We start from the raw sequence: 12795 nt of genomic DNA on the forward strand, positions 1-12795 counted from the left end.
CCCTGTGGTTGATTAGTGCCATTTTCAGTAGAGGAAGTAAAGATTAAAGGGATTAAATAATGTGCCCAGGAGATACCTGGTGGAATACAGGGGCTGAGATCTGATCCTGAGTGTGCATACGTGACTCCAAAATACAAATTTTACCCCAGACCTTATAAGTTAGTGATGGAAGAATTAATGAAACGCAGTGAGAGTGAGTAGATAAAAAAGGTAAGTGTAGCTATTGGAAGAGCAAGTGTGGAAGAGCAAGTGTGCTTGGGCAAATGCTGGAATTTTGTAGAACTCTGGGGGGATGAAATGACCTCAAGCAAAAGCAAGTCAAGGGCCCCTGGGTGGCTCAGTTGGATAAGCGTTCGACTCCAGCTCAGGTCATGATAACGCCGTTCCTGAGTTGGAGCCCCGCATCAGGCTCTGTGCTGATAGCTCAGAGCCTGGGGCCTGGTTCGGATTCTGTGTCTCCCTCTCTCTCTGCCCCTCCCTACCCTCTCTCTCAAAAATAAGTAAACATTAAAAAAAAACATTTTTTTAATGTAAAAGCAAGCCAGGTTCATGGACAAGATCAGGTGTGTCTCTCCTCTCCACTAGAAACACAAAGATGGTCTTAGTTATATTTTGTTTTAATATGAAAGCAAACATTCTCCAAAGATGTGAAGCAGCATTTTTTCCCCATGGATTTGATGTGGGACACCGTCTCAAATTTAAGAACTGTTTTCTAGAGGCACCTGGGTTGCTCAGTCAGTTAAGCAACCAACTCTTGTTTTCAGCTCAGGTCACGATCTCACAGTTCATGAGACGGAGCTCCGTTTTGGGCTCTGCACTGACAGTGCAGAGTCTGCCAGGGATTTTCTCTTTTCCTTTCTCTCTACCCCTTCCCCACACTCTCTCAAAGAAACAAAACTTTTTTAAATAAGTTGTTTGTTTCAAAAGAAACAAACTTTTTTTTAAAACCAGGAACTGTTTTCTATTTTGTAAATCATATTTCCACACAGTTATGGGATTCCTTTACTAGGTAGATTCAAACGCAACAAATCAAATCCCACCTTTGCTTACTACACACTTAGGTCATTAAAAGCAAAATTGATCATAGTTGAGTTAATAAGACAACTGTTAGCCATCACAAGGCCATCTTTATTTAGGGATTCTAAGTTGTAGACATTTAAATCCCTAAAGGCTTATTTAGGGATATTCCTTATACATTTTCCTAAGTATATCATTGAAAAATATTTGGATGCAGTTGACTGCTAGCAGCCTTTCAGTATCTATTCTCCACTTCTTCTACAGTTAAGAAGTTCTAGCTGGCCATATGGCACTAAATTCTCTCTGATTGGGTCTGGTTAAAGTGATGCGTGTCTCTTCCAGATTTTGCTTTCACGAGAATTGGCAGCGAGTTCTACTGGTTCTCCATGTCCCCCACCCCCCATCTCCACTTTATTCCCACTGCAGGATGATGAGAGCTGGAGCAGCTCCTGTGGACCTAGAGATGAAGGCCACGGACTGAGAACAGCGGAACCACCCCACCTGTCCTGTATTGTTTACTTTGAGATTGTTAACATACGACAGAAGTAAAATTCCGTATTGTTTAACTCCCTGTACCTTGGTGTCTTTGTTATTATAGCTTAGTTTACTCATTATGCTTTCAAGTTCTGTTATCCTTAACAGTTAAATTTTATTTCTTTGCCCAACAGTATAAAAATATAACATTTTATTAATACATACCCTACTGCTTTTAAACCAAATGATTATTATTTTTTTTTAATAAAAACATCCTATATCACCAAACACAGCTACCAGAGATATATGCATTGGACATAAATACATTTCAGGAATAGATTAGACCCCTTTTATAAAAAGTTTTATTTATGTCAGCAAGGTATGTATTATTTATAGCCATCCAAAAAAGATGGTTAATTTAAAAGCATTAAATATTTAATTCTAGAAATAAATGTTTAATGGGTAAACCCAATAATAATGGCTGAGTTGATTATTTTTTTTTCCAAAACATTTTGTTTGTAAGTTGTTCAATGATTCAAGGTCATTCCTGGGTCTTGGCCCTGCAAGGGAGTCTGTGGTGAGCAGTCCAACTGACACCTCTGTTGATAAGGTGAAGAAGAGAGTAAATGTGGTCAGACAGGCTAGATCACAGTGACAGTGACTGTGACCGGGAGTTTAAGGTCTGGGTCTACACCGATGGCTGTTTGGCCCCAGAACGCTATTCCCTGATTTATTCCCAGCTATTTGTATAGATTTGCAGTAATCCTTACTGACCTCTTTGGAGGAGTGACTTTGTTAGTTATTTGATATTTCTGGAAGTGAATTTTTAAATCCTAAAATACTAGAGGTTTGTAAATGAAATGCTTGTCCCCATAACACACTTGGATCAGAACTTTTCTTTCACATGAGGCTCTGATGGTACATGGGCTCAAAACACATGCCTTTCCTCTAGGTAAGTTATACTTTAATGAAAAGAAAAATCTATAGCGATACACATTTTTCCTACCTTCTGTCTTCTGTTCATCAAAAGCTGATTCTAATGGAGGACCAAAGAGGGGAGCAAGGGCCGTAGTGTCATCTGGAGGCTTTTTGCTAAATTACACCCATTAGAGCAAAACACAAAGAAACGGGATATTAATGCTAAAAATACATGCAAACTTTCAAGTACTTTTCATGGTAAGGCAGATTATATGTGTGTGTGTTTGTATACATGTGTGCGCATGTACAAGCTCCCATGGGAGTATATGTAAGAATGTCGGATGTACTATGGACAAGAGAATTGGTAGGAAATAAGATCCCTAGTTCTCATTGGGGTATGAATATAATGGTCCATTAGAAATAAGCTGAGAAACTCTTTCGTCATCATGATTCTCTATACCCAGAAGAGATAATATGAGAGATAACAGTTTACTGCAAAGAATTTAGTCTCTTCAGATCTTGAATACCATTTATATTTGTTTGCATCACATCTCTGTATTGTAGTTAATGCAGCTGGTGATTATGAAAGTCTGGCATAGGGAGGGTAAGTGACAAGTCACCTAGGAAGTTTGTGTTTAAATAAGAAACTAGGTCCTACTAGTTTCTAATTTCCATCCTCTCTCCCCAACCAATATTCACAGACTAGTTATAACCTCCTAATATCTTAAATATACAGCACATGTCAGAAAAAGAAGAACATTGAGAACCAAGGGGAAGGGAGAAAATAAGTTAAATACTTGTCCTTTCTCTTAATTATTACTTAAAATGATTATTTTTAAAAGCCTGCATAATCTTCATTTCTTCCCAGACCCGATTCCCCTCCCTGGTCCTGATGAGTTCTGTGTGTGCAGTGGGAGTAAGAGGGAATGGGAAGGGGGGCAGGAGAAGGAGAGAAAATGAAAAGAATCCATCTTTTAAATAAAAATAGTAGTATTTTTGGAAAACAATGCCCATTTGTACAATAGTTAACCCAAAGAATAGACAATGCAAAATACAGTTTTGCCAAAAACAAAAAAGCAAAATAGATTCTTTTGGTACATGACAGGTGAAATGTATCACGAAATTGAAGCCAACAAAATGAGCTATGCTTCATAGGGAGATATAATCATATATTAGATCTGCATTCCAAACATTAAAAGATCTGTTCATATAGACTTCAACTTTCCCTATAGTGAGGGGCCTGCACATGCTGATGTCACTTTGATGACTATCCAGTTCTTCTGTAAGTGCCTCCCTCTGGCTGCACTTGTGAGAAATGATAATACCCCTCAATCATGCTATGGACTCACACATATGAGCAGGCCCTTTATTCATAGAAGTTGAAAGCTTAACTAAAGGAGATCTGCTTAATTGTTCACAATGGGTGATACCTTACATAAAACACAACTAATGTCTTCCCTGCTCACCTCGTCAGTTCTGGAGTTGGTGTGGAACGCCTGGGTCTTGCCACTTCTTCACCTGATGTACAGGACAAAGAAACTTTGTAGGCATATTTTCACTATTCCTTTCTTAAACATCTTCTGAGCTATGTTTGGAAACACTTAAGAGATTTACGTCCCACCAATAAGCAACTCAATATGAAAATTTTGTAAAACAAACGCTCTACCCCAGCAATGTAACAGCCACATTTCAGACATATGTAGTAGCATTTTATCTGGCATTTGCAAAACCTAATTAACCAAGGAATTACCATGATAAGCTGTCAAACAGAAGAGTTGTATACTGCAGAGTTTAGCAGAGTAGCCTACCATTCTTCAGTGTCTGCCGCCTTGAGCAGTCCTGCTTCCCAATTACCATAAGAGAATACTAAGCCAGGCCATATGTACATAGTACAGGAATCCAGCATTATTTGCCTGTTCTTTTCTTGAAATGCCAAGAAAATGTTATATCTTTAACGAACAGTCCTGAATTTAGAATTCCCTAGAATATGCTATATACAGCAGAGGAAAATCATCCCTGCATATATTATAACCTGTATCACATCACTTTGGGTGACTAAAATTTTTGTATCAGATAACATTATGAATGGGTAAGTTGCATCTACCTTCAGTTCCTTCTGCCCCTCTTCTCTCCCCACCTCCATCAACAAACACGCTTAATTAAATTCATTTCTAAACTCAAATGATACAGCAAGAGTTGACAAATATAAGAAGAAAGTAGCAATACTTTTCCAAAACCATATTCATCTTCATAACTTTAATATTAATTATTCAGGACCCACCAGGCCCCTTTATCATTACAAGATTTCTTTGCTGTAAAAGTAAAACATTTGTAAGCCTTAAAAATCAAGCCCAACAGTCTATAATTGAAATGTATACATATATATACTCCAAGATCCAAGGAACTATTTCTTCTTTTAAATTTTACTCTATTTCTGGTAGCTAGGATATACTTACTGGATAAGTTCCTTTTAATTGCACCCTAGAATTAGAAATAGACACTATAAGGTTTAAGACCACATATATGTTATGTACAATATGTATATTTCTTTCATTGCAATTACACTGAACTCAGAAATGCAGATGGGGAAAAATGAAATTTTTCTCAGAATTGCTTTCAAGTTGGAAATTGTACACACACACACATATACATCAGCTTTTAATTTTACTCAAGGTTTAGAGAGAGAAAGGAAGGGTAAATTAGAAGTCTTCTGAACCAGAAAAACCCTTACCTGCATATATTTGGTAAACTAAGCAAATATTGAATAGCTCAATTAAAAAATAACCTTGAAGTCTATCAGACAAATATATCAAGTTTAGCATATGTTTGATGTTTAAAAATTATAGAATGTATTAGGAGTATTGTCTGATTTTATTAAGGTGGGGAGGTCCATAAGTTGTTAGTAAACAACAGTCATTAGTTTACTACTGTAATTTTTAAAGATAGAAGTAGCATATGTTACAGGGAAGGAAAACTTGGAGGCATTACCACTGAAGGGGCTGTTTTAATCACGGAGCCACGGAACGTCATTCCCTCCCACTGCCCTTCCCACCTCCACTTCTTTCACTTGTCTGCCATAGGGCCCACCAATCCACCAATTGAAAGTCATCCTTTAGCTCAACGCATTGTGATTCTATAGGAATGCAAACAGCCCTGGCAAGAATTATTGGAGAAGGTATGGTCTAGTTTTTATAATACTGTAGCAGAAACTTATTCTGATAACAGAAAGATAGATTACATAAAACTTTTTGATTCAAAACTGCTATGAAACGTTCTTAGCCTGGGGTGCTACCAGAAAAGTAGAGCTCTGGAAGGGTGGCATCATGGGCTTGGAAGGGCCTGCCTTAGGAGAATAAGTGTGTTGGGGGGGGCGGCGGGGGGAGCAGGGTGGGAAAGTGCAAGTAGAGGAAAGTGTTCCAAAAGGTATGACCATGTGTTTGGTGGCTGGTCACAGATAGGTTCTTTTCTCTCAAATAATGATGTGAACAATGCAGGACCAGATGTAGTGCCTCTCTAACAGACCCAGAAGAAATTTCTTACCTTCCTTCCTAAGGATTTCACAGAATTTTCTCTCTCATTTTCAATTCATTTATGATAGAGGAGCAACTTCAATCTGAGCAAGATTTCACTAGATGTGTTCTAACGAATGGCTCAATCTTTTACTTCGTATTTCCTGACTTGTCTTGGCTAATAATATAATCTGTGTGTATGTGCCATTATAGAGAATTATTCCATTGTTAGTAAAGATTTTTTAAATAGATTTTATTTGCTTTAATAAATGAGCATTTTAAATTAATATGTCTGACTAAGTTAACATGCTTTTTAAAATTAATAAACAGTTAAATTAAATATAGTGATTTAAATCAGCTACAGTCATTATGGGAGTTTGGATATAAATTGGATTTTGGAAAGTAAGACTCTATAGACAAAAATAACAGGAGATCAAATTGTTTAAATGGAATTAAAATGTTGTTCTAGGTTTTGGGACCTCAGAGAGTCATATTTTTATGGGTCTGAAGTAAGATACCAGGCACTACTTCCAAGTAGGCAATCACAAGTTTGGCACTGAGAAAACAGAATTCTCCTGGAATTGTGAGACCTGAAACCCAAGAGACAGGGGACCCCAGAGGCTGTATCAAAGACCTTTTGGTCTCTCTATTATTACAAATGTTATACTCATGAAACCAAACAAGGTATTAAGCTTCTTTTGTATTCATGGGTTCTAGGTGTATCAATTATTACTAGAAGTTCATTGTTGAGAGGCAGTAAACAAGAAGCCCCTGTAACATATTTATTAAATACTCCTCATAAATGAACAATCCCCAGTTAAGTGAGAAAGATATGGCAGAGATAGGCAAGAAAACTCTGTTGTTTAGAAATTAGGGAGAATAAAATAATATCAATTTAGAAAGGAACATATATTCAAATGATCAACAGCAAATCAGCAGCAACAGAAAAGAAAGTCCCATTGTCAGCTGGATCCAGCATACAGCTCTTTGATGGCCTTAGAGTTGCAGCATGGCAATCTAGAGCAAGGTTAAGGTTATGTCGACCACACAAACCACACTCAGGAGAAAGCCCACTGAGTTAAAAACTCTTCTCTCTTGTCCTTACATGTAGATTGTGAATAAATTGAATTCATTTTGAATTAGTTAATTCCCTTGTTCTCCTTAAAAAAAAAAAAGAATAACTTGTCATAATCTCAGATGTCGCCTAACTGTTGAGTAGGAATCACCCACAACTAAATATCAGTCCTCGGAGGTGTTATCTTTGATCATTGGCATGTGATTTAAACAGAGAACCACCAGCTGGTCAGCTGGGCCAGAGCATTGACCCCAAATAATAACCGATTAATCAAACTGGCATGTGTTCAAGGAGGGCATTTCAGAGGGTGTTGTTTTCAGATCCATTTCCTCTCTCAAGGCAGATGGGGTTCATTTCAAACAAAGCAAACACCCTTCTTTTTGTTACTTTAAATTCATCATACTTTTCCACCTGAGAAAAGTGGCTGATTTTTCACTTTAAACAACGCAAACTAATACTGATTTGTCTTCAGTGTTATGAAATACAGAATTATGTGATAGCCTAGTACTGACTTGAAAACATGTTTCTTCCTCACAAGATGGAAATTATGTTTATATATTATTATGTGTCAGTGTATACTGACCAACATAAATTATGGTCCAGGAACTTACTTCAAATTCAGGCTTAAAAACAATGTAGCTTAAAAAAACTTTCTTCATAGTTTCTTTATTCTTTATTATCACTTTGCTGTAAATTTCTATGGTGCTTTCTGGCCAATCTCCAGGCCTTGCGTACACACACACACACACACACACACACTTTTCAAACTTAGCACTAGGGTTGGGATACTTCTATATAAATTTAGTTTGTTATGGAAAAGTGCTCTGATAATCCTAAAATACCTTGACTATGACCATTGGCTTCCAACCAGTAAATCTAATTCATCTGCTTCATTCTTATTGGGTTATCATAAACTTAATGGGAAGCCAAACCTGGCTACCCTGCTTTGACAACAATTTGCTCTATACATGTTTAAGGTAAAAATGTTGAGAGTTCTTACCGGGCTGCGCCTCTGTGATCAGCAAAAAGGAAGAGAGAACAGATACCTAGTCAGAGAATGATGGATCAGTCAACAGGCTTGGGTAATAGAAGATTTCATAAACAGCCAACCAAACATACACTCCAAGTAATCAGAACGAAGAAAGATAGGCAGTCATCGTGCCTGTGGCTTATTTAAATCATAAAGAGACTTTGGAGAACCCTAAAGAGAAGCTATCTGTGATAATAATATAGCTTTGTTAATGAGGTGTACTCTTTTAGTGAAGTGTACACAAGAAAAAGACAGAAACATACAAGAAAATTTCACTGAAAGCTTTGAATGTTTTGTCATAAGGAGTTTATCTCCAGATTATTTGGAGAAGAGGTTTAGAGATGAGGTACTACAGAGGAAAGTATTTCCCCACACAACAGAGTGTTAGCAAACACCACAGACATAATGTGTTTCCCACATGATTTGGAGTAAATTGGAGCCTCCCCAAATCAGACAGCAGAATTAGAAAGACCTCTTGTTTGCCTGGCACTTCTCTTTGGTGTCCTATGGAGTGAGTGCTGGTGAGGACTTTTTTTTTTTGGAAGTGTCTGTTCTTGGCCTGGTGATTCGGGCAGTCTCTACCAATGGGTAGGACTGTGATGGAGAAGACAGGAGCCCCTGACAAGCACAGATGGCAGTAATGTAAGCTGTCCAGCATCAGTAGAACAATGGTGGACCAGACATACGATTTCTCTCTTTCATTTCTCAAACCTGGTTTATTGCTGCTATCAACAATCTCTGATTACCCTCCCTCTGTAAAGTTTTTCTGCAGTAAGAAGAGTGACTATGATGTGAATAGGGAAAGAAGTTTTGCTCAGAGTTTTGCTTTCAAAGTATGGGCTACCCCATGAAGTTACTAGAGGTTATCTGGGACCTAGTATTGTCCAAATCCCCAGATCCAGGCCAGAAGCGCGGATATTTAAGTATCCAGAAGGTTGCTCCGATGAACAGGACGGTTCTACTCTCTAGAACGTAGACAGGAAACAAGTCTCTAGTGTTTTATAGCTGGGAGGCCTCCATGGATACCTGGTCCAACCGCCCTTTTGAAAAAGCAGGGAAAGTGAGGCTCTGAGACACTCAGCTAGTAAGTGGGGAGAGCCGGAGACAGAGTCTACATCTCCGGCTCTTACATTACTTTGTCAGAGGGCTCCTAAAGCAGAGAACTATGAATGCTTACTTCCTGTCTTGAATGTTCTGTGACAAAACTCCTCACATTAGACATGGTTACTCTGGTCAATTTTACTTATAATAATTTAGAGTTTCTCATCTGCCTTATTTTTCAGGTTCTGCTCCCTATTTTTCTCACCTTTCTTATACATTTGTCTATATGCATGGATATAATTTACATTAAATCAGAAAAAACCTTATGAATATGTATTTCTGGGCTTAAATTCTTTTACTAATTCATAGTGTTTTGAAAGAAATTTACTAATGAAAATTTAGACTTTATAATTCTTTTAATGACCAATTCTTCTCTAAGAAAAAAATGTGGGAATATATAATTTTAGCTTCAATTTTATGGCAAACCACTTACTTTTAATGTAGCATAAACTACAGCAAAGAGGAGATAAAAAGTGACACGAATTTCCCTAAGATGAAATTATGAAAAGTAATGCAAAAATAAAATGAAGATTGCGCCCATACAGAGGGAGAGCCTTACTTACAAAGAAACTTTATTCATTTAAGATTATAGAGAACTTTTCAAAATAATTTCAAGTACATTAATCTCCCCACATTAAGTCACATCTTAATTTCCAATGAGTTAAAAACCTCTATTTTTAATCAACAATTCCTGTTCGTGTTTTTTTTTTCCTAGCCAAAGACAACATCATAAGATGGCATTTCAAAAGGTCCACTTGCAAAATGCCTTCCTCTGGGAAAAGCTGTTCAAGTTCATACAGTCACAAGCTTATTATCCAGAATCAAGAAGAACCAGCTAGAAGCTGAGGAGAGGAAAGCCTATTAAGAGCTATTTGAAACCTTCAAAAAAATATTCTACACGTCAGATTGAAGGACTTCATATGTATTAATTATCACCATTGAAATGCATAACGCAGTTATAGGCTGTGCTGAACAACAATTTTGTCAACAAAATGTGAATGAGCCAGGAGAGAAGGGCCTTTGTCTGTTAAAAGTTTTATTTTATTGCTGATGCTAGGTCTTCCAGCACTATGTTAAACAACAGTGGTGAGAGTGGACACCCCTGTTGTGTCCCTGATTTCAGGGGGAAAGCTCTCAGTTTTTCTCCATTGAGGATAACATTCTGGACTTTTCATAAATGGCTTTTATGATGTTTAAGTAAGTTCCTTCTATCACGACTTTCTCGAGGGTTTTTATTAAGAAGGGAGGGATGTTGTATTTTGTCAAATGCTTTTTCTGCATCTATCGACAGGATCGTATGGTTTTTTTCTTTTCTTTTGTTAATGTGATGTATCACATTGATGGATTTGCGAATATTGAACCAGCCCTGTAACCCAGGAATGAACCCCACTTGATCATGGTGGATAATTCTTTTTATATGCTGTTGAATTCGATTTGCTAGTAGTATCTTGTTGAGTATTTTTGCATCCGTATTCATTAAGGATATAGGCCTGTAGTTCTTTTTGTGTTGGGTCTCTGTCTGGCTTAGGAATCAAAGTGATACATGCTTCGTAGAATGAATCGGGAAGTCTTCCTTCTATTTTTATTTTTTGGAATAACTTGAGAAGGATGGGTACTAACTCTGCTTTAAATGTCTGGTAGAATTCCCCGGGGAAGCCATCTGCCATGGGCTTTTTAGTCATTGGGAGATTTTTGATAACTGATTAGATTTTTCACTGATTATGGGTCTGTTCAGATTTTCCATCTCTTCCGGTTTGAATTTTGGTAGTGCATGTACATTTAGGAATTTGTCCATTTCTTCTAGATTGTTCAGTTTGTTGGCATGTAATTTTTCATAGTAATCTCTGATGAATCCTTGTATTTCCAAGGGATCTGTTGTAATAGATCCATTTTCCTTCATGATTTTGTCTATTTGAATGGATCAAGAAGATGTGGTATACATACACAATGGAGTACTACATGGCAATGAGAAAGAATGAAATGTGGCCATTTGTAGCAAAATGGATGGACCTCGAGGGTGTCATGCTAAGCGAAATAAGTCAGGCGGAGGACAGATACCATATGTTTGCACTCATAGGTCTAACAGGAGAAACCTAACAGAGGGCCATAGGGAGGGGAAGGGAAAAGAGAGTTGGGGAGAGAGAGGGACACAGATCATGAGAGACTGTTAAATACTGGAAACAAACCAAGGGTTGAAGGGGGAGGGGGAGGAAGGAAGGGGGTGATGGTCATGGAGGGGGGCACTTGTGGGGAGAAGCACTGGCTGTTATATAAAACCAATTTGACAATAAACTATTATTTAAAAAAAAGTTTTATTTTACTCTTTCTCATTTCCCAAGAACTTTGAAGCCTTTTAGCGTTCTACCTTTACTCTGTCAATATATAGAATTGGCTTCAAAGGTGTAAGGAAACTCATTTGTATCTGGTCTTGATATATTCTATAAGCTGAACACGACGTGTTGAGTGGCACTCAGATGGGTGCAGGGTAAGGAATGGGGTGCTGTCTATAAGGGCACGTGTCTTTCACAAAGCTTTGGTGAACTTGCCATTAACCGGGTGCACCCAGGCCTACCTTGCAAAAATGTGGACCTAATGTTACCAGATCTTCAGAGTTACTGAGAGAAGCAGTACATTCTGATTTTTTAAAAATTTCAAACATTCTGGCTTTTAAATAAATGTGAGCTACAGTTGTTTTTAACGGCACAGCCAAACAAAACACTTATTCAGTTGTTCAGAATCTGCAGGTGGCCAATTTGTCTCTGATTACAGGCTTCTGTATCACAAATATAAACTCTCAGTAAATTTTATCTACTGTTCTTAGTACTTCACCTGATTAATTCAAACAGGGACTGTGCAATTGGTCCATTCTTTTTCTGAACAAATTTCCCATGTTCCTATTTAAATATTAATTGCTCAATTCCTAGATTTCTCTTGATCTTCTGATACATTCCAGAGAATGTTTTGGAAACATTTTATTATTCCCTCTACTTTTATTTTGGTGTTCTGAAAAGAAACAACTCTTACTTTGTACCTTGAGGCTATTTTCAAAGTGGGCATACACTAATAATTTCTGATTTGGTCACTAGAATGAACATCTTTGGTAGGAACATGTTGCATTTCTAAAATGTATATAATTTGCAACATGAATATGCCTTCCTAAAATAATATTTCAGCCCATGTCTTCACAGTTTCCACAGTGTCCTTATTCCACACTAGCGTTGCTTTGTTATTTTTTGCACAAAAGGATTAATTTAAATTCAGCCTACTAGGACACCTTAGTCTTAGCCAATGCGGGTGTTTTAAGATGTTTATAAAAAGAAGTAACCAAACACAATATGTCTTGCTCATCAAAATCACTAAATCAGCCTCAGTTTTTGAAGCTCATTTGCTAAATTCAGTGCTATGAGGAACCAGAGGAAAATGCGTGAAAAACTACAAAGCACCAAACAAATATTTTTATACAGGCTAGTAACAGTAAATTCAGTGATTCATGTTAGAGCTTTTCTAGGAAATAATTAGAATATGTGATCGTTATGCTTATTATTTAGATTCCAGCCAATATTCTTACTTGCTTTTAAATGCTTATGGTGAAGGCCAACTATCTGGCAAACACTTCTCCCCCTTTCCACCCCCTGTAGGTGTTTGTATATATTTAAATTTATTCCAGTGAA

At 37.4% G+C, this 12795-nt stretch overlaps 1 protein-coding gene across 1 annotated transcript in view; it reads right to left on the reverse strand.

The window, feature by feature from the left end:
- The window catches only part of SGIP1 (SH3 domain GRB2 like endophilin interacting protein 1), a 208349-nt gene that overhangs the window by 68306 nt on the left and 127248 nt on the right, over positions 1-12795 (reverse strand). Inside the window, exons 11-14 of the mRNA XM_029948816.1 lie at positions 7994-8005; positions 4866-4890; positions 3876-3927; positions 2498-2583 (exon numbers count right to left, since the gene is read on the reverse strand). Coding sequence (XP_029804676.1) covers positions 2498-2583; positions 3876-3927; positions 4866-4890; positions 7994-8005 — 175 coding nt within the window. The remainder of the gene's footprint in view (positions 1-2497; positions 2584-3875; positions 3928-4865; positions 4891-7993; positions 8006-12795) is intronic.

This window comes from Suricata suricatta, chromosome 8 (assembly GCF_006229205.1).
Source record: "Suricata suricatta isolate VVHF042 chromosome 8, meerkat_22Aug2017_6uvM2_HiC, whole genome shotgun sequence".
In the NCBI taxonomy this organism is placed as follows: Eukaryota; Metazoa; Chordata; class Mammalia; order Carnivora; family Herpestidae; genus Suricata; species Suricata suricatta.